Below are 22,472 nucleotides of genomic sequence, written 5' to 3'. Positions count from 1 at the left end.
ATCAACCGGACCAAAGTGACTACATAGGATAAGAGACGTAATGATACAATTAACTCTTATTTTAAGTTATATTGTTTTTTTTTTTTATCACGGACGAGTGTACGCATTTTTTTAATATGTATGATATTATATTAGTAATAAATGATATTGTAATGTTATTAAGTTAATAAATAAAATAAAATTATATTTATAAAAAATAAAGTAAAATGTATGGAGAAAATAATTGTTGATGAATAGGAGAAAAAAGAAGAATGAGATAAGTAAATAGTTTTATAAAAATTTATAAAAGTAACCCTTAATTTTAAAAAATTTAACAAATAATTATATTGTAAAGGGTAAAGTTGAAATTATGAAATGTGGACACAAAAAAAGGAATCTCTTTATATATAGTTATAGATACTTATACATACAAATTTTATCGGCCATACACACACACACACACACACACACACATATATATATATATATATATATATATATATATATATATATATATATAAAGAGAGTTGTCAAAACAGGTAATCCGGCTCGACCCGGCTTGACCCACCATGGGTTGATGATTTAGTGAGCCAACCCGACCCGGTTCACTTTTTAGCGAGGCAAAAAAATTCAAACCCAACCTGGTCCACCACGGGTTGGTGGGTTAAACTGGTTGATTCACGGGTTTCACTTAATTAAAAAAAATACAATTTTTTTATTTTTTTCAGTGAAAACTAGATTTTAATTCTAATTAAAATCTAAATAAACTTTAATACAATCCAAATACAAACAAAAATATAAAAAAATACAAATTATTTATGTGTTGGATAAAAAGACAACCTAACATGACCCAATGTAAAACCCAATTTAATAAAAAAAAAAACACTTGTGTCACCCTTTTAACACGAGTTCAACCCGAGTGAGTCGGATTCTAAATGAGTCAGGTCAAAAATCAACCCATATTGAAATTTGAAAAAAAAAATTCAACCAACCCGACCTGTGGTGAGCCAGGTTAGCTCGCGGGTTCCAATCCATTTTGATAGCGCTATATATAAATATATTATAACTAAATAAAATTGTGTATTCATCATATTAAATTAAAGTTTCATAATCTATAAATGAAATTGTGTATTTATCTTATAAATTTAAAGTTTGATAATTTTACAAACTCAAACATTTATATTATGTAAATAATTGTCAAGGTAACACTATTTTAGAAGGATGACATTACAAAAGAGTACACAAGAAATATGTAACTTTTGTCTTATTTTTTGTTTGTTGTTTACCGGTATAGAATACATCTGTTGAATGCACAAGTTGGGTTTCTGTTCCTGTTAGGGCATTTGGCGAGGGATGCAATCGAAATTGGGGACTTTAGATCACCAATTTCTCATCTTTCCAATCTCCATCAAATCGTTTCCTCCCTATTCCAATTAAGGTTTCTCCTTTCCGTTTTCCCTGTCGATATCTGTCAAATTCTGCTCTTAGGGTTTCGTATAACAGACCAGAATTCAATTGTTTTAGGTCCGATTGTGAAATCCGTTTTTTCTTTTTTTATGTATAATTCTGATTGGATTTTCTGATGGTGTCGAATTCCGACGTTTGCTATTTGATTGGACAGTGGTTTTCATCTTTCTGTAGCTTATGTTCCCTCACTTCAAATCAAGAATGAATTTGTTGGATTTCTTTGCATGCTCACTGACAACTTCCTACGTGGAATTTATTGTTTTTGTGCCATGTATGGCCTTATAGCACATCCTTGAACTATTTGGTGTCCGAAATCAATGGAATGGAAGTGGTAAATTTAACCATTTTTATGACACAAGTGGTGTGATTTGTACAATTATTGGACTGTAGGTGATCTTTAAGAATCAAAACAAGCCCTAGACTGAACTTTTCACATATAACTCATTATTAATCCCGAGTTAAGAATTTGTAAAATTAAATATTTAGTTGGGCACAAGTTAAACTAATCAGAAGAGCTTCCAAAGTGTTGTGATTACAAAACTTGTGATTATGTATTTAGAGCTAAACTCGATGCTTATGCAGTTTACATCTGCTTGCCAGCTAAGAGTGCTTCTGATAAACTCGTGATGGGTGCTCCGAAGCAGAAATGGACTGCAGAAGAGGAAGCAGCACTCAAAGCTGGAGTTATCAAGCATGGTGTTGGTAAATGGCGCACCATACTGAAGGATCCAGAGTTTAATAATGTCTTGTACCTGCGGTCAAATGTGGATCTCAAGGTCTGGTTATCTTGGTAGTTGTCTTTGTTGATACGATGTTTGGTTGAGGTTCATTACTTCATTATCTTTACACTGTAATGAACTAATGTTGGGCCATTTATATTACGTGCATAACATGCTTGTGCTGTTCTGATATGGGGTGTTGGATAGGATAAATGGCGAAATCTGAGCGTGATGGCAAATGGATGGAGCTCCAGGGAAAAGTCTAGGCTAGCAGTCAGAAGGGTGCATCATACCCCAAAACAGGATGAGCACTCTATGTCTATCACTCCTGTTGCTCCAAGTGATGAAGACATTGTTGATGTTAAGCCTCTTCAAATTTCTAGAGATACGGTGCAGATTCTGGGTCCGAAAAGGTCCAATTTAAGGTTGGAATTTTTATTTTTTATTTCATTTGGTATTTTGTTCTATTATATTTTCTACCTGGTTTTCTTGAAAGTTGATGCTTTAGTTGGGCTATTTGTAATTGTTTTTTAGCAAGGAATTGTTAATGTTTACCAAGTACTATGGCCATTGTTTAATTGGTTTGTCTAGCATGACAGTATATGTTTTACCCTGTTTACATTATACAGTTTGGATAAACTTATAATGGAAGCAATCACTAGCTTGAAGGAGAATGGTGGTTCTAATAAGACAGCTATTGCTGCTTTCATAGAGGTATAGTTCTGAGTGCTAAGCCTAACTTTTGTTTGTTGTTTTCCCTAGATAATTGTAAAATTAATAAAACAAAAGTATTCATTATATGTGTGGGCGTAGAAGGCCTTTTAGTTTAGATCAGTTGGGGGGGGGGGGGGGGTGGAATGTATGAAAAGCTTCCGAAGGCTAAAGTCAAAGAAAAACATGAGTGTTGAGAGATAACATAGTTGTCCTATTGGATTAAATGTTTCTTGTGTAGTTGAGGTATTGCTGTGCCTCACTGATCCTGGAGCTGTTTCTCTGGGTCTGTATTTTGTGACCTAGGTCATCTAGAGCCGACATTTCACATTTAACAGCCCTAAAATGATCATTTTTTCTTCCATATCCTGCCGTCTCTTTCTTTCTGTCATTTGTGCTCTCAGCTATAGCATTGTTGTGCTTCGTCTTCTCTCTTCTGCCTCATCATCTTCTTCTCCTCCCTTTTAGTTGGGATGCTGGGGTTATGTTTTTTCTTCTGTGCTGGTTGTAGTACTTCCTTCAACATTGTGCTCTGCTGGATATGCTGGGACAGTTTTTCTTCTTCAGGCTGTGCTGGATAAGATGGGACAAATTTTCTTCTTCTGCTTCTTATTCTGCCTCTGTTCATTCTCGTTTGCCTCTGGTTTTCTGAACAAAATATACCCATGCACCTGATTAGGAATGTGTGCAGGATTTGCTTTAGGGATTTGGGTCACCTGAGTATGGGTGAATTTTGAAAAGCTTATATTTGTCTTTTGTGTGATTTACTATGAGATGTTTTGGACCTACCAATTGAATAATAAATCTATGAAAATGAATCAAGCTCATGCTTTACAAGAAGCTTTCTTTATCCATATCTTTTTTTATCATATGTATTTTTATGTATAATTTTGCAACTTCCGGTATGATCTTACAATCAATGTTACGATCTTTCAATTATGATCATTCATCCATATCCTGATCCTTAGTCACATCTCAATTTTGGCGGCAATAAGGTGGCTTATTTAATCTCAATCAACAAAGGGGTGCAAGTAATCTGCTTTTACAAGATCATGATCTTGAGTATCAGTGTACATTTGGTCTATTCTATGATCTTTCAATGGTTGAATGATCTTGTCCCCCACCCGTAACCATAGATACATATGTGTGATTGTGTTAGGGACCCAGATAGTAAGGATGCCGAAAATGTAATGACGTTCAGACTTTAAAATAACCACAATTTTTATGGCTAAAGAATGACATTATGTCTATTTGTTACTGTTTGAATTTCCATTTTCTTTGGTACATCGTATGATATATGCTATATTATGTTTGTATTCAATATGAGTTGAATTTCATTGCTGTGAAATCTGTAGGACCAATATTGGGCACTGCCAGACTTAAAAAGGATGTTGTCTGCAAAATTAAAGTTTTTGACAGCAAGTGGCAAACTGATCAAGGTATATTCTACACGTTTAATTATGTCCCGGCTCAGATGCTTCTGATGCCAACACACATTAAAAGCTGTTGGTGCATTCACTTTTGTTTTTGATGAATGATCTCAAGAGATGGATGCAAATGAGTCTCTGGTTCAGACTTCTTTAGTTAGTTGCATGTGAGAAATGGAACTGCTATTAATGGTGAACTAGGCTCTCTTCTGTAGTCTGCCTGGCTCCTAGGAACGGGCTTTTCTTTAAATTGGGTGGGTATGAAACCAGTTTGCTCGCCAGTGTGAATGGGTTGGTTTTCTTAAGAACCTTATGGATTAAACGTAGAAGCATGAATATTGAATGAAATTTAGATATGGAACTTTCGTTTAGAGGAGTGGGCGTTGATTTTAATATTTTACTATTCATGGACAAATACTGAAGTATTTACCCTAAGCTCTGTTTGATTTGACAAACTCTGTAGTTACTCATTATAAGACTATGATGAAGTGTGTGGGTTGGATGTTGGGCTTTATGCCTGGACAAGAGGATTAGGGGAGATGACAGAAGGGAATACGTAGGATGTGAGTGAAGCAATTGACACAATCATTTTTGACAAATTAAAACAGCAAGAAATAATTCTAACCCACTTATTATTCAGGATTCATAATTTCATATGGTCTATTTGAAATCAATTGCTGCTGCTGCTGCTGGTATTCCTCATGTTTTACTTTATGCACTGTTGCTTATTTACAGACACGCATTCTGGGTAATAGTCAGGATTATGGTAGATAGCCATGCGTTGTTTAACGACAAACCGTGTAGACTTGCCAAAGTTTGTGTTTTGGTATGAACTAGAAACATATTTATAAAATAATTTTTGGGAATCCATTGTCTTGAGTTGACATTTTTGTACATTTGGTTTTCATGTTAGCTTTACAAGTATTGTGGATGTTGTCTCATTTTGTGTTGGTTATATTAAATTGTTTCTATTAGAGATCTTACTTTTGGGTTGACTTTGATGTTTCAGGTAAATCGCAAGTATAGGATTGCACCTACAGCAGCATATTCCGACAGAAGAAGAAACTCATCCATGTTATTTTTGGACGGGAGGCAAAAAGCCTCCATGAAAATGGACAAGGATGAGACCAACATTCTTACTAAATCTCAGATAGATTTAGAGTTAGCGAAGATAAGGTCCATGACTCCGCAAGAGGCAGCTGCATTTGCTGCACGAGCAGTTGCTGAAGCAGAAGCCGCCATAGCAGAAGCAGAGGAGGCAGCCAAGGAGGCTGAAGCAGCAGAAGCCGATGCAGAGGCGGCACAAGCTTTTGCAGATGCTACAACAAAATCAGGGAAAGGAAGGAAATCCCCAAGGAGGGTAAAATCTCTTCCTTCTCCCACTTTTCTCACTCATAATACTAAAATACGTCTGTAGAGCACGCAGAAAAATTCTTTTTGTTACAACTTAAAAGTAGAATGACAGAAGCACATATTTTTCTTTAAATAGGAAAGGTGAATTTTGTTTTATTTTTCATATAAGATAGTGATGAGGGAAAGGAGCAAATCAATTTTTCATATTGATGAGACTTGTGATTTGGTTAAGGACAAGGAGGTTTTTTTATCATTTTGGAGACATTCCATTTGGGCTGCTTACTGATTCCCTGTTATCAAAATAAAATATTGTAGTATTCTAATTTTTGGCATTTCTAAAAATCGTAGATCCATGCTTGATGGAAGTTTGAAGAATTAGACACTAGGAGAGATGAGCCGTGGCATGAAGTAGGGAAGCCAACTACATTTTACACATAATACTTGAGGCTCTTCTTGTTACTATTCAGGTTTCACCTTGTTTAGGAGATTATTCTGAATTTTTGGGTCTTGAAATGTCCTTGTAGATAGAAGCATTGTTTGAATCTTTCTTGTAATTTCTTTAGAGCTGTTGTTACCTTCGCGCTCTGTCCATGTACCCATTTACAGAATGCTGATGTTTAGATGAATGGGAATTCGTTCAAATTTCTTCTGAAGCATACAGGTGCATCCTTTCACGTCACATGGAAACCATTCTTTTTCATTTCTGGATTTAAGTTGTACTTGTAGAAACCTTTTCTAATGCCTTTCTAGGAGAAGAAAATGAAAACGATAGACTAGTTTTTTTAGGCTAGAATAATGAAAAAGAGTAAAATAAATTCAGTTTCAACTCGAGTAAATAATTTTGGAGAAATTAGGTAAGGGTTATTGTGATAAGATTAATTTTAGGGTTAAATTTGTTTTTTGTTTACGTTTTTTTTTGTCAAGTTTGGTTTTGGTTACTGTTTTTTATATCTGAGTAATTAGTTTTCAAATTTTAAAAAATTGTGTGAATTTAATTGTTTATTAATTTATGATGGTGAAAAATCATTATTAAATGTTAAATTTAGATGTAAAAGAAAGATTTGAATTATATATTCTTAAAGAATAGATTGAATTTATGCAATAATTAAAAACGTACCTTTTCCTTTCTTCTAACTTTTTGAGTAAAGTTTAATTTATTTTACTAATATATGCCTATTGTAGATGTAATAAGTTGTTGGCTACTCAAATATCAGAATTAACATAACATTATTATAATTCAAAACAGTTCCATTGTATAGAGATTTAATTCCGTGACATTCATTTTCTTCATAGGTTGTTGTATCCTTAGTATGTACCAAATTATAAATAAAAATTTAATATATTAATTTTTCTTACCTCCATTTGTACTCTACTTGGAAAGAATCAAAAGTTAGACAAAACTAAGAAATACTTAAATTAAAAGTCTTGATTTATAAATAAAAAATTTCACTACATATTTAAACTAGTATAAATTAATTTATTTAATTAAAATTTTATAAATTAATTTATGTAATTGAAAGAATATATGCGGACATTACAACTTACACATGTAATCAAAGAAAAAGTTACAGATTTAAGGAAAATAAAATGTACTTAATAAACATAATTTCATCATGTCAAATTATCTTAAATAAATTATGTTATCTTCTAAATTGTATCTTTTTAATCAGAAACGATTTTAAAATTTTAGAAATAAAATAGAGAATGTTAAAATAAGGGATTTAAAGAGATGATAAAATTTGTAAAGTAAAATACTAAATAATTAAAATTATAATTTATATAATAAGCATAAATTAAAATTTTGACCTTTATTTTTTAAATCAGCTCTACTAAACATAAATCTAATTATATTATGTTTCTACGGTCTAACTTTATCTCTCTTCGATTTAATACACCTATTTTTTATACTAAATAACATAATAAGTCCGAAAAATCAATACATTTTCCTTTATCTTATATTTTTCATTATCTCTTAAAGTTGTAAACATTTTGTAAAAATGATAAATTTCTTCCCAATCACATAAATCTTTAAAATAATTTCAAATACTTTAAATTTTCATTTTATAAATTCATTAAAATTGAAGTCATATCATTTCTACTTAATCTTAAATTTGGTAAGACTTTTTTTATGTCAACATAATATTTTAAAATTCCAATCCGATATAAGTTATAAAAGCTTAATTGAAAACTCTTTCCTCTCTTCTCACAAACAACCCAATATCTCCTCTTTACATTTTCTCTAAACCAAACATTTAAAATCCATGTTCACTTCTAAACACCTTAATTAAAAATGTAACTCTAAAACATTGTTTCGAAAATTATACTTTGTTTTAGAAATAAATAAGAAGTTTGGTCACTACTGTTTCTGCATTCCATTTTGTCTCCACTCCATCCCTTGCCTAGGTGAATATTGCACAGAAAGAGAGTGAAGTATAGCCATCCAAGTTTAAGCAGTGAAAATTCTGGTGTGTGTTGATGATGGAGGGTGTTTCAGTGTGGCTACTCTATGTTTTTGGTGCTCTTCTTGTCCTAAGGTTTCTGCTGAGAAATTTAAACTGGTTTCTCTATGAACACAAACTGGGTGAAAAACAATACTATCTCCCCCCTGGTGATATGGGCTGGCCCTTAATCGGCAACATGTGCTCCTTCTTCAGTGCTTTAAGGACCAATAACCCTGAGTCCTTCATGGACTCCTTTTATACCAGGTACACCATTCACTCTTCACCACCATTCTCATTTACATTTTCTGCACTCAAAATATCTCATATCCAAACTCTTCACTGTTAAGATCTCAATCATGATGTCATTAGAACTTATGATCTCATGCATGTTGTGAGAACACTGCACTAGTGAGATCTCTAATGGTTCTTTCGAGTAGAACACTAATCCAACTTACATTTGATAAAATCTTTCAACTCAAAACTTTAAGAAGAATTTATAAATCTATTTCCTTATAAAGTTTTCAATTGTCTCTGTACAAAATAGAACTTAGATTTCTCAAAACTTAAACTCTCCACCTGACCAATCTCAGTTTGTCAAAAATTAAACAATGTCCCATGTTTGCTCCCATTTGCTCTTAATTCAGAGATTAAAGCTCACAGCATATCATATGTGCCACATAAACTGACATTTTTCTTCTGCTAAACACATGCTAATTAACATCTTTGATTTCTTGATCTAAATTTTGATTCTCAATTTTGGCTACGGTAAGACATGGACAATGTAATAGTTGCTATTCTATTACAGTCCCGTACATAAATTTTACTGATGTTTTGAAAGCATATATCAGCATTACCAATTTACTGTGTTTGAAAGAATATATTCATCTGTCTGTTTGTTGTTTTTGACGTTGTGGTGTCATCACAAAGAGACCCTGCACGTAAGGCTCTCATGGTTAGTATGGTTCAGTCCAATCCAAGAACTGTAACATAAGATAACATTGTTTCTGTGATTTTCGTCTCCTTCTGCTCTTTGAGGGACACGACACCAAGCATCAGGTGCAGGTTTAAAAAAAAAAAAAAAACACTGTTTATTTTTCTTAGATCAAAATAAATTCTGTGCACTATTTGAAATTATTTTGCAATCTAATTTCATACAAAATTTCATATTATTTTTTAAGCTAATATATTAATGGAATGTACATTAATTTGATTAATTATATTATATTTTCATTTCCTATGACTCCATTTTAAACCATGAATACATTAAAGTGAATAAACATAAGTTGTATTATGATAAGATGTGATAAAGCTTAATTCTTTTATCTTTTATGGAAAAGATAAAATGTCATAAACATCAATGAAAAGATGAACATATATATAGTTGATCATTTCATGCTCGCATAATAAAGCATGAACTTGAAGCATGAATGTAACATAGATTTACATTGAATGAACAATTATTTGCAGATATGGAAAAACTGGGATTTACAAGGCATTGATGTTTGGAAATCCAAGTGTGATGGTGACAACGCCAGAAGCATGCAAAAGGGTGTTGACAGATGACAACAAATTCACTGTTGGATGGCCTCGTGCCACAGTAGAGCTGATGGGAAAAAAGTCTTTCATTTCAATATCCTACGAAGAACACAAACACCTTAGGCGTCTAACATCTGCTTCCATCAATGGCTATGAAGCACTCTCTGTTTACCTTACATATATCGAAGAAGCTGTCATAAGTTCATTGGAGAAATGGAGCACCATGGGAGACATTGAGTTTTTGACTGAACTGCGCAAACTTACTTTCAAATCATTACACATATTTTTCTTGGTGAAGTAAAGGAAGATGCGCATGTTATGGAGAATTTAGAAAAAGAATTCACTGCACTTAATTATGGACTTAGAGCCATGCCCATTAACCTTCCTGGATTTGGATTCTATACAGCACTCAAGGTAACTTAGTTTTCATCACTTTCTTACTTCATGTCTATTCAATTTGTATCAATGCAATATGTTATGTTATAAATTTACTTTTTACAATTTCAGGCAAGGAAAAATCTGTTGGCCATATTTCTTCCTGTTGTGGATAAACGAATAAATGAAAGGAAAAATCCCCGGCAAAAAGGCCAAAGATATGATGAATGCTTTGATAGATGTTGAAGATGAAAATGGAAAGAAATTGAGTGGTGAAGACATCACTGATATCTTGTTGATGTACTTGAATGCTGGTCATGAATCCTCAGGACATATTATCATGTGGACAACCTATTTCCTTCAAACCCATCCACACTTCTTCAAGAAAGCTAAGGTATCAACCATGTAACAATTTTCTTAATTATTAGTTCAACTTTACTTCTCACCATTATTCATTTGCTTAAACAGGAAGAACAAGAAGAAATTGTAAGGAAAAGGCCTCCAACGCAAAAAGGGTTGTCACTAGCAGAAGTTCGAAAGATGGAATATCTATCCAAGGTACAGAAGATAAATGGTTGATCAATGGTTACTTTCATAATATATCTCTGTTTTGATTTGTTTACATTGCAAAGGTGATTGATGAAACACTGCGACTGATCTCATTCTCACTTACGGTTTTTCGGGAGGCAAAATCTGATGTCAATATCAATGGTTAGTACATATATTCAGTCATAATCTATCATTCCAATGAATGTTAGAATTATCTACTTGTATTATGAATGTGCTGTAGCTAAATATTAGTGCAACACAACTTCAAATATTTTATTCATAGCACTATAGACATATATACACTAACTGCACTTTGATGTTTCAGGTTACTTGGTTCCAAAAGGTTGGAAAGTACTGGTCTGGTTCAGGTCTGTTCACCTTGATCCCGAGATATATCCTAATCCGAAAGAGTTTAATCCTGGGAGATGGAATGTAAGTTGCAGAGATTTAGTTGAAAATTTTGAATTTAACAGATTAGTTAATATATATATATATATATATATATATATATATATGTATATATATATATATGGTTATATGTGTTTTATACTTTGATGGGAAATTTACTGTGATATGAAACAAAGGAACTGCACAAGGCCGGAGAATTTCTTCCCTTTGGAGCAGGAAGTAGATTGTGTCCTGGAAATGATCTTGCCAAGCTGGAAATCTCTGTTTTCCTTCACCATTTTGTGCTGAATTACGAGTAAGCATCTTCTCCCTCTTCAAGCCACTATTATCTTTTTTGTTAGATATGTTTTAGTCCTTAAATATCATTTTACCGTCAAAAACTGGAAATCTGAGTTATATATGTCTGGCACAGGCTTGAACGCCTTAATCCACTTGCCCCTATGAGATTCCTTCCTCACCCAAGGCCCATTGATAACTGCATGGCAAGGATCAACAGAGTCAAGTAATTTTAGTCTGCTACGTAGATCCTTTAATGGAAGAAGAGTGGGAGCATTTCACAATGAGAGCAGGGATCTAATGAAAGTTATTTCTCGTATCAAACTCTTGTCGCTTGTTGCTGTCTTGTCAGGTTTATCAAACTGCGTGAATAAACTGAGGATTCTACAAATTTATGTTCCATTTGCTACTGGCTACTCTAAAAAGGATGTGTGCATGCAAATAGGAATTGATTTTCATTTTCTATGATATTTGATTTTTCTTAACTGTTCCTCTGTGCCTTCAAAATGATCGGAATAAGCTTCATTATTCATAAACAACTACGAGAGATGTTTGCACCAGTTATGAAACACCAACTTCCACCTAAAGACTGAACATTCTAGACATATAGCTCAATCCAAAACATATATAAAACTCAATAACCTAATTAATATAAACTTTACACAAATTTAAATTATTAATTAATATTTACATATTCTTCTTAAAACATTCATATCAGATAGTTTGTGTTTGCTAGTCAAACGGTGTTAACATTGCCAAATTTACTTTTGGTCCTCTGATTAATATTTTTTTAATTTTTTTATCTATTGATTTTGCATAATATCATTTTTAGCTCAATATTAAATTACATTAACTAATAATATTACACAGTTATTTACTCAACATTTATCACCGGTTTAATTGAGTAACAGTTTATCGAAAGTGTAATAAAAAAAAAAAACTTAACTTCATTATTTAAAAGAATATTTGGTCACCCTGTACCTTGAATGAACTCTCTGAATTTTAAACAGGATAAGAACATAAAAGTTGTAAAGCGGAAGAAAAGGAATAGACAAAAAACAAGATAAATTTTTTACATTATCTGATAAATAAATTATAAGTGTTTGATTGATAGATAACAGAGAGAAATACGAGGAGAAAGACAGATATTGGGACGAGATGTGACTAATTGTCATACCTAATTTAAAAAGTTGAATATTGTCGACAGTTATATTTGTATCAATACAATGATTTTCAGTTAAAATTGGAACATATTCGGACGATATCATAAAAGCAAGTTTATTTCTTATACATGAACATGTGAACACGAGAGAAGTTTTTAAGGTGAAAGTAAATTTTCTTCCCGTGCTAACATGGTTTCTTTATTTTTTTGTTATTAAATATTTTTTTTTCATCCAAACCAACAACATTGAAATGAATTAGATTTATATATAATTTATGGAATTTTATTTAAGAATTTGAATAAAAATCTATCTTCCCTGTATTTGCATATGTATTTTCTTATGTTAATGTTTCTCTAGATTTTATCATCTTTACGAAGATTTATATATATAATGAAGAGCATCTTCTATATAGATTCGCTATGACTAACCAATGAATCCTCAAAGATGAACATAATTTCTGTTTAATTTTACTTAAAGAATTATGGTGAAGGTTTAATGGTCTAATAAAACATAAAATATTAGTTATCTAAATCTATCCATCATAAAATATTTATGGGAATCATGAGTTTCTTTCAGTATATCAAAATTTAATAGATCAATTAATCGGAGGAGTTGTGACTGGATAAAACATATATTTATGAGAGACATTCTTTGAGGAATTTGGAATTCATATGTATTTATTTGTCATTTTATAACTTTTAAATTAGTTTAGTTTTTTAATATGCTGATTGGATTGAGGTTATCCTGTGACACGATCTGTCACTTTCATGTTCTTGGCTATTCTGAATTGGAACACCATTATTTTACATATAATATGTGGAATTCGGTTCAATCATACATTATTTTTTAATTTTAAACAGTCTAATGCACAAAAATTTGGACAAATACCTAATGAAACAAAGTTCTTTTGTTTACTTGTCAGAACATTTAGACATGACAGAAGACTTCCTAGCTAGTGCTTCAAGAGAGTTTGGAAGATGCAGATATGGAAGATATACTTATTTGTATGTACTGTGAAAAACTCTCTTTTTTTTCCTTTTTTTCTTTTTTGAAGCCATGTGAACTTAGCTTAGACTGGAACTGCAAGCATTTATCTGAGGAAGATAACATGGAGACAGAATTTCAAATTTAAAAGAGCCATATATACTACAGCTCTCAGGTTGTTGTAGATCAACATTTCCTCACCCTTCCCAAGCAATTGTCCATGGGCCTTGTATGTGGTAAGTATCTCACAGGACAATTAGGATTTTTCTGTTCAAACCTGTTGAATCAACAAGTAACACAAAACATAGTTCAAGATATTATTCAGTTAAAAAAATCCAATTTCAATTTGTTTTTCCATTTGATTCATGAGTGATTAATTGCTTATGTGTAGCAGTTTACTCAGCAATCTGCTATTGCTAGAATGAGCAAGAAAAGCAACATTAGACTTAGGTCCAATCATAGCATTCAAACAAACTATGGTAAAATATAATTTATTATGGAAAAGTGATGCATGCAATGGTAGAGTGAGAATGGTGACCGGTAATTCAGAAGGAAATGATGAAGAAAAACTGCTATTTCCATCTTGGCAAGATCATTCCCAGGACACAATCTGCTTCCTGCTCCAAAGGGAAGGAATTCTCCTGCTTTGTGTTCTTTCTGTCAATAAGAATCACCAAATTCAAAATTAAACCATAAAGCACATATAAAAGTGCAGAATACATGAACTCAATTCAGAATAGGTAAAGATGAAGCTTGGCAACTTACATTCCATCTATAAGGGTTAAACTCCTTTGGATTAGGATATATTTCAGGATCAAGGTGAACTGATCTGAACCACACAAGTGCTTTCCAACCTTTTGGAATTAAGTACCCTGTATCATGAGTGAAAGATTATACTTAATGCCACAACATGATATTCTTCAACATTTATGCAGTCAACAAATATCAAACTAGCCACTAGCCTTCATATAATATACAAAACTAAGTTCAACAACAACTGAGAAGAGTATAGCTTTGTTTTTTCACTTCTTTTATCATATGAACGAAGCAAGAATATTCTGATACTGACAACAAATAAATAGGCAGAACATGGACTAACCATTGATATTGACATCAGATTTCGCCTCCCGAAAGACCACTAGTGAGAAAGTAATCACACGCATTGTTTCATCAATCACCTAAACAATGTGGCAAATGGAAACATGTATAATCATAGTTGACACAGTATATAATGATATTAACTTCAGATTAATAGATATATACCTTGTAAAGAAAATCCATCTCCCGAACATCCTTTAGTGTCAACCCTTTCTGTGTTGGAGGCCTTCTCCGAACTATTTCTTCTTGTTCTGCCTATTCAAGGCGTAAAGATAAATGTTAGTTTTGATCTTACACTACTATATAGAGGGTAGAACAAGTACACATTTTCCAGCATGAAGTGATTAATGTGCATGATTACTGTGATAATTAAATAAGCTGTTACCTTGGCTTTCTGGAGATATTCTGGGTGCTTTTGCAGGAAGAAGGTTGCCCACATGGTAATGTGTCCTGAAGATTCGTGGCCTGCATTCAAGTACATTAACATGATATCTATGATGTCTTCATCACCCAACTTTCTTCCATCCTCATCAGCAACATCTATCAGAGCATCCATCATATCTTTGGCTTTTCCAGGCAAATATCCCTTCCTTATGCTTCTTCTCTCGTCCACAATAGATTGAAATATGGCCACTAGATTTTTCCTTGCCTAAAATAAAATCATCAAGTGGTAAGATGTTCTACCTCTATAACTGCAAGATTTCAATAGACTATACTTTGTTCCTTCATGTTACAATCAGAGTCTGACAGAAAGGGACTTCTGATTCATGTGCAGAACATACACTATAGTGTGACAATGTCATTGATGATTTGAGTATCCTGGAATATGATTGATTTAGGTAGAAATTGATTGCTTTTACCTAAACTGGTTTCAACTTTGCATAAACTATAAATCATGTAGTCAAAATCAAACAAGTGAAACATAAGGATATCAATAAGCTTTTCCTCAAATGATGACAAATGACCTTATCATTTACCGATTCATAGAGATTAATACTGCAAGACAAGCTCTACTCTCCATTTCTTTCAAATTAAAAGCAAGGAAATTCTAACAAACATTCTATTTTGTTCATACAAGGCAAAACTTAGATAAAGTTCTTTATATCCTTGTTATCTAGTTTTCAAATCAAACCACCACATATGGGGTTTTAACACAGTTAATGTTCGAGTTAATTACCTTGAATGCCTTGTGGTATGCAAATCCAGGAATATTAATCCGCATGGCTCTGACTCCATAATTAAGCGCTGTGTATTCCCTCTCCAGAGCCTCCATAATAGGTTCACTTTCTGAGCTAAGGAAAATATGCATTATGATTTTGAAAGTAAGCTTCCTGATCTCAGTTAAAAACTCAATTTGTCCAAGCTTGGCCCATGTCTCCAATGAACTTCTCACATTTTTCTCAATATATGTCAAGTAAAGGGACAAAGCTTCCATGCCATTGATTGAAGAGGATGTCAAACGCCTGAGGCGCTTGTGTTCTTCAAAAGCCATTGAAATAAATGACCTCTTTCCAATGAGCTCTATTGCAGAACGAGGCCAACCAGTAGTGAATTTATCATCATCTGTCAACACCCTTTTACATGCTTCAGGTGTTGTCACAATTATACTTGGGTTTCCAAACATCAAGGTCTTGTACATTCCAGTTCGTCCAAATCTTCATGATTTATTGTTTCAATAAAAAAATAGTTAATATCACCAACTATAATGCACAAATATGATATATGATACATATATTGTTCACATATTTGGGATACATAGAACATGTTATAATCATAATTCTATTAGATATGTATACAAAAAAAAAAACTGTTTGTGAATAATAAATATACTTCTGTCATTGAGAACATAAACCATTCTCTATTTCCTAAAATCAGAATTAGAGTATCATTGTATCGAGTTTATTCCCTCCTAAAGAGGACAACTTTCATGTTTGATGCGTTGAAAGATTACGACTGTCTCACCCCTATTAACAACAAAATACATATCATAAAAAAAAGTGAACCGCTTTAAAGTTAATATTTTTTTAGGTGGTAGGTGCTGTCAAATACTGAATAGCTCACCTCAGTAACATTTGGAAGTATCCAAGAGTAAGTATCTTATACATATTTAACACTAATTAGCTAAGCAAATGTCACGTATCAGTATTTTATACATCATCACATTGTTGGGAATAGTCCAAGTCTGAGTCAAAAAGTCTCACGTTAGATAGAAAAAACAAAGTTAAACACTATATAAAAATAAAGATCCATAACAATATTATCTTAAGGTTTTGGGGTTAAAGTTGTGTTAAATGTCTTATGTGTAAGACTAATGTCATATAACCATATAAAACCACAATCTCTCAATGATTACAACCCTATAACTCATATGAAAAAATATATAAACCCAACATACACATAGGCACGAGGGGGGAAGAGTTAGTGAGAGAACTATTCTCTCCTTGGAACTTTCATTTATAACGCTTCTTCCACTTTAATCCTAAGAGATAAGCTAGTAATACTAGTAGACAATTCTACGCCATATAGTATAAGTATAATCAATTTGTTATTCGATTTTATCATTTAATTAATCATGTTTAAAAATTCTAAAGTACATTATAATACTTTATAGACCATCTTAATCATGGAGGGCCCATCTGACATGGACTGCACATTCTGACGTACGTGTCCGGACATCAAAACGTATATATATACTGGACGTATTGCATCATAATTTTTCAACGTAAATTTTACTTCTAATGTTTATTTTTTGTACTTTGAAAAAAAAAAAAAGCATAATAAAATTCAAGCTAAAGATTTTCTAAAATTGCAATTCTTTTTGTAATTCTGCAGGTACATAATAAATTCGTTAATTAAGAGCTAGAAAGCAGAAAGGACGAAAGTTGGAGTATCAGGGTCCAGAAATTGTGGCTCTTGCGCCACTCTCACAGCCACATAGCAGAAGAAAACTCAAGACAATGTTGTGAGTGAGAAAAAGAAAGGGAGGTTAAATACAGTGATGAAAATGACAAACAGAAACAGCACTTCTCTTATTCCCTGTCAATGGTTTGTTTGTTTGATCAGTTTGAAAAGGGTGATGCTGCAATTCCAAAACTGAAAAGGTAGTATAATGGTAATTTCACTTTCACAAAGAACAAGCAGCTTTTTGTGCCAAACTAGATATAAAGTAGAAAAAGTACATTATCTTATGTTTCCTGGACCACTAATAGCAGTAGCAGCTTTGGTTAAGGGGTGTGGCTGTGTCAGTGGCATGAGGTGAGGATCATGACATCCATTATCCCTCTCAGACTCACAATCACAAGTCACAATACAGAATCACCTCCTCAAAGGTAGTAAACATTAAACAAACAACTGGGTTATGAAAAAGGTATAATTTTTTTTATCATACAGAGGGTGATAAATGTTAAAATTAATTGTTACTGGTAAATGGTAATTACCTGGAAACAAAGGAGGAGATGAAGGAATCAGGGTCCTTGGACTTGAAAGCTCTGAGGAAGGACCACATGTTGCCAATGAGGGGCCAACCCATGTCACCAGGGGGTAGAGAGTACTGCTTCACACCTAATTTGGATTCATAGAGCCACCAATTTAACTTCTTGAGGACTAAAAGAGCACCACCAATGGCTACAACCACAAGGATCAACCACATGGATCCCATCTCCATCACCATCATCATCAATCACACAACTTCAGGCCACCCCACAGTCACTACTTACTCAACACTCACTCAACTCACTCACTCACTCACTCTCTTTCTGTGTATTTATAAGAAAACTTGAGGGTTGAGATGTGGAGAGAGAGAGAGAGCGAGGGAGGGTGAGAAGATAGGAAAAGAAAAATATATATATATAAAGTGAATTTGATGACAGCACTGAGTGGCCAAAATGAATTTGTGTAAAGTTATAGAACATAGACACAGAGGTGGCCGGCTTTCTTTTCCTGTATTTTGTTTTGTTCTGTAGCTAATTACAAATCAATGCATACTGTGTATGTGGAATGATTCCACTAGCTCTGGTTGTAAAAAAAGATTTATAAATGTTTGTTATTTATTGTGGACAATACAATCAACTAATTTAGTATTTCTATAAGTCTAGTGTTTTAAGAATAAACAAAATTTGGGTTGTTAACAAGTATTTTTCTGAGGAGGATACATACGACTGAAAACAATCTTTTGTTTGTGTTATGGTTGTTTGTTTCTTTGAGAATTGTTCTCCCAATTAATGGTGCACACCCTGAGCCATGTTTGCTGAGTTTAAGGATAGAGTTCTGATTTGTTGCACTGTTGACACATATTTGACTCTTGTTATCTTCTTTTTCTTTATCATATCACAATAATTTCATCATTTGTTATATATGAGTAGGGTTGGAGTCTTCTGAGGCCTTGTATCTAGAATCTTATTATTAAGTTAAGTTGCATGATTTGAAAGTTAAAAAGTTAGTAATTAGAGGAAGAAAGGAAATTTTCTCTGGTCCTTATCAGAGATCATGTGTTAACTTTACGACCATTGGGGCAAAAGTGGACATCATGAAATCCTGAAAAATCTCCTCATAGTTTTGTGCTTCTTTTTGTGAAATTATGTATAAAGCTCACAATGATAGTGGTTGAGGCAAATAGTACAATTGACTTTTTTCTGTATCCTAGCTTCGTATCAATTCGTGTTGGATTTGAAAACTTTGAATCGAGCCATGTTGTTGTTGCTCTCTCGAAGAGGCTTATTTTACATGTCAATGGATGTCTCCTCTTCCTGCTCGTGTGGTTGAAACTTTGGAAAATATCTCCCTTTTTAAGTTTAACTAAACTTTATATTTATATCGATTTATACAATTTGTCTTAATTAATAATCCACTTTTTCACGTTTATTTATATATATAGATTAAATATTAGTGTTTAGTCCGATATACATAGGGATCCCACACAAAATATATGGGACGAGTCTAGAAGTTGAACCCGCAAGTCTGATTTGCATAAGTCTGCGGTCCGCGAGGACTGGTCTGCAAGTCTGCATAAAAAAAGAAAAAAACTTGCACTTGTGTATATTAGTTACTTTTTTTATGAACTCTTGCATTAATGTTCCAAATTCTTGTATAACTAGAAAAGACAATTATTATGTTGAATATGAATATGATGAAAATGTTGAATATGAATATGATAAAAATGTTGAATTATCAATTTATCATCCAACTCCCCAAAGTCTTTACTTAATTTGGTGAACTTCTTAAAGTTTCCCAATTTTTAAACATTGAAAATTTTATCATAAGAATTGAAAAAAATAAAAATAAGCGGATCAACCAGCAAGCTCGCGGGCCAAGTGATGTGCGGGACGGGCTAATGATTGTAGCCCGCATAAATTGTGCAAGACGAGATGGGTGAGCCCGCAATGTATGGGTCTTACACGGGTCGGGCCTAAACAGACCAAACCGACCCACATTGTCATCCCTAGATATACAATAATAAATCTTGTTATGATAAGTGTTAAATTTATACAATATTATATCAAACAATCATTTTAAATTTTAAATTTTAAATTTAATTCAATTTAAAATAAATTTATAAAGTAAGATCTAGTCGTAATTATATGTTATAAATTTATTTTATTTTTAATTAATATTAAATATATAATAATTTGACGACCCCTTAAAGTCTCTCTATGGTCAAGGATTTTTAAGTCTTCTTAGAAAAACATGGTTTTTGAAGCTGTAAATTATATGCTGATTAAAAGTGTGTTTGCACTTCACTTAAAAAGTTAAGGTAGGTTGAACACTATTCAAAAACAATTTATTATGATTTTTAATTTACTTGGATTTTAAGACAAATTTTATTTTCATAAAATTTCTCAAACATACCGGAAAATGAAAGTTGGTTTGTGTTTTCCAACTAAAATTCAAACATGAAATATAGTATTAGTTTCCTTAGTTTTTCTTATTACTTTTACGATTTTTCTGTTAGCGGACACTATTTAATGCAATTGTTTCTTGACGCGTTTGTTATTGATTTGAGAAAGATTTATTCAAATCAAGATTATGTACATATTAATTGAGTCTTATAAAAAATTAGTTTTAAATTAAAACTAAAACCATGGATCCAAATAGTGTAATTATCACTATGTAAATTGTTAAGTATTATTGTTGGAGATGTTATATTGATTAGAGATAAATGAGTGCAAAATTTATCTTATAAATAATTTTTGTATGATTGGATTAAACTTAAAATTTATTTTGTATAGAGTCATCTGAAGTTTATCTTAACAATGTTATTTATTGGATCTATTGTGTTATTGTTATCAAACTATCATTAATGTCTAGTTTTACATAGGGGTGACAATGTGAGCTTGATCGAGATATTGAGTCCATTGACATATTAAAGTCCAACTCACATAACTTGCAACCCACGCAGACTAGCCCGCAGTTCGAATAAAAAAAAATTGCAGTTATGTATATTAGTTATTTTACTTTTAGACTTCTGCATAAACGTTCAAAATTCTTGTATGAGTGAAAAAAAGAAGGGTTATGTATTTTTGAATATGCTAAAATTTGAAAGATACATCATATATGTTAAAGTACGAATATGAATATGATAAAAATGTCAAAATTTTTGCTTAATCTTGTGACCTTGTTAAAGTTTTTCAATTTGTTGAACATTCAAAATTTATCATAAAAATTTTAAAAAAAAAGTAAGCTAGCCTATGGGTCCGCACTTATGCAAAATAGGTCAGATTTTTCAACCCACATTTTCAATGAGGTGAGCCAACTTGACCTGCATTTTACAGACTAAGTGCGGAGCGAGCCTAAACGGGCAAGACCGGCTCGCATTGTATCCCCTAGTTTTACTCTATACGATGAGTGTATTATAAATCTCATATCAACCAAAAATATAACATATCTATATTTTTATAAGGAGGTGCAAGTCTGATCCAACTAACCAAATTTTGTAATTGTAAGGTTGAATTAAATTTATATTTCACCTCCTAAATCATAAGATAATTGGGTACCTCACAAACTTTATTTTTAGATTAAATTCTTGGGTGATTATGATAGTTTTATTTTATAAAATAATTAATAGAATAGATTTTGTAATCAAAGATAGAGAATTATAAAATATGAGAAATTATATTATAAATAAAAGTAGACGTAAAAAATTATGATTGTGTAAAAATTATTTTACAGATAATTTACTCTTATTTACAAAGTTATCTCACAAGATAAGCATGATAGAATCCAACATCATTATTTTTCGAGGTATAATATTTAATTTAAAAACAAGATGATCATTGAAATAAAAGTATATAATTGAAAACAAAAAAATAAATATGATTTTTTTATATTAAACATTTAAAACGGCTTTTCAATGATAGACATCTTATAACAATTTTTGTATACAATTATTTATTAATGATTAACGATTGTTGTATACTATTTTCTTTTTATTCATTTTAGATAACAACTTTAAAATATTTTCTAAAATTTGGAAAAATTATTTACCTGAAGTCAACTATAGTAATTTTTTTCTTGCGTGTTGGCCCATTTGATCCCAATCTTTGTATGTGGTCGTGCATTTAAATTGATGTTTGGCAATGAATGAGATCTTGCAATTGTATTTGAACTGTTGGGAACTTGTTTCATTGTTTTCACTTTAGGGAACACAACAAGATAATGTGACTCTCCCAAGGGCCCATTTACCTAAAACGATGTTTCCAAGCATCAATTCAAATAAAAGAATCTTCAATTCATGAGCAATCGGTTTTTATCACGGGTTACTTAAGAAAAAAAAATAGTTCTTTTAAGTGACATGATAGTTTAAATATTAAATGAATTTTGATATCTACAAATATTAGAATTTTAATAATGTTCAAATAATTTAAATGTTTGATATAATTTTTTTGCTTTAACTACTCAATCATTTCCTTTTTCATATGTGACGAATTTCTATAGTTACTCGCTAACTTTATCGGTAAGACTTTGATATAGGTCTAGAGGAGAAGAGGTGGT

The 22,472-nt window shown here is 32.1% G+C and overlaps 2 protein-coding genes, 1 long non-coding RNA gene and 1 pseudogene across 4 annotated transcripts; 3 read left to right on the top strand and 1 right to left on the bottom strand.

Moving 5' to 3' along the window:
- Window positions 1-1,217: 1,217 nt before the first annotated feature.
- LOC114189089 (telomere repeat-binding factor 1) lies at window positions 1,218-6,309 on the top strand. 2 transcript variants are annotated; one of them, XM_028077796.1, is made up of 7 exons: window positions 1,218-1,417; window positions 2,047-2,222; window positions 2,373-2,590; window positions 2,795-2,879; window positions 4,232-4,315; window positions 5,313-5,663; window positions 6,005-6,309. In XM_028077796.1, the coding sequence occupies exons 2-7, from the start codon at window positions 2,073-2,075 to the stop codon at window positions 6,014-6,016; spliced, it is 900 nt and encodes a 299-aa protein (XP_027933597.1). In that variant the 5' UTR covers window positions 1,218-1,417; window positions 2,047-2,072; the 3' UTR covers window positions 6,017-6,309. The 2 variants fall into 2 exon arrangements, with proteins under 2 accessions (XP_027933597.1, XP_027933598.1); XM_028077797.1 differs by having other exon boundaries at window positions 1,239-1,417; window positions 2,029-2,222.
- A 1,424-nt stretch (window positions 6,310-7,733) lies between these two features.
- On the top strand, window positions 7,734-11,731 carry LOC114188873 (annotated as a pseudogene).
- Window positions 11,732-13,205: 1,474 nt separating this feature from the next.
- Window positions 13,206-18,529, bottom strand: LOC114188643 (ent-kaurenoic acid oxidase 2-like). The gene is made up of 8 exons (XM_028077212.1): window positions 17,924-18,529; window positions 15,664-16,141; window positions 14,872-15,135; window positions 14,652-14,741; window positions 14,488-14,566; window positions 14,154-14,260; window positions 13,927-14,045; window positions 13,206-13,665 (listed from the first exon to the last, which is right to left on the bottom strand). Exons 1-8 carry the CDS (start codon window positions 18,160-18,162, stop codon window positions 13,575-13,577), a joined length of 1,467 nt encoding a protein of 488 aa, XP_027933013.1. The 5' UTR covers window positions 18,163-18,529; the 3' UTR covers window positions 13,206-13,574.
- LOC114188644 lies at window positions 17,103-17,642 on the top strand. The gene is made up of 2 exons (XR_003605405.1): window positions 17,103-17,208; window positions 17,319-17,642. It is a non-coding gene; the product is annotated as an uncharacterized LOC114188644 (long non-coding RNA).
- Window positions 18,530-22,472: the final 3,943 nt, after the last annotated feature.

This window comes from Vigna unguiculata, chromosome 6 (assembly GCF_004118075.2).
Source record: "Vigna unguiculata cultivar IT97K-499-35 chromosome 6, ASM411807v1, whole genome shotgun sequence".
NCBI lineage: Eukaryota > Viridiplantae > Streptophyta > Magnoliopsida > Fabales > Fabaceae > Vigna > Vigna unguiculata.
The sequence above is the reverse complement of the archived record's forward strand: the minus strand, read 5'-3'. Positions and strand labels throughout refer to the sequence as shown.

What these genes read in the sequence shown, in the direction of transcription:
- LOC114188643 (XM_028077212.1), bottom strand. Translation starts at nt 18,162, where the DNA reads ATGATGATGGTGATGGAGATGGGATCCATGTGGTTGATCCTTGTGGTT. An exon ending in AGATGGATTTTCTTTACAAG is followed by an intron (nt 14,567 to 14,651) that starts GTATATATCTAT and finishes CACATTGTTTAG; the next exon opens with GTGATTGATGAAACAATGCG. An exon ending in TTAACCCTTATAGATGGAAT is followed by an intron (nt 14,046 to 14,153) that starts GTAAGTTGCCAA and finishes TCTTATTGACAG; the next exon opens with AAAGAACACAAAGCAGGAGA.
- LOC114189089 (XM_028077796.1), top strand. Translation starts at nt 2,073, where the DNA reads ATGGGTGCTCCGAAGCAGAAATGGACTGCAGAAGAGGAAGCAGCACTC. An exon ending in GGTCAAATGTGGATCTCAAG is followed by an intron (nt 2,223 to 2,372) that starts GTCTGGTTATCT and finishes GGTGTTGGATAG; the next exon opens with GATAAATGGCGAAATCTGAG. An exon ending in CCGAAAAGGTCCAATTTAAG is followed by an intron (nt 2,591 to 2,794) that starts GTTGGAATTTTT and finishes TACATTATACAG; the next exon opens with TTTGGATAAACTTATAATGG.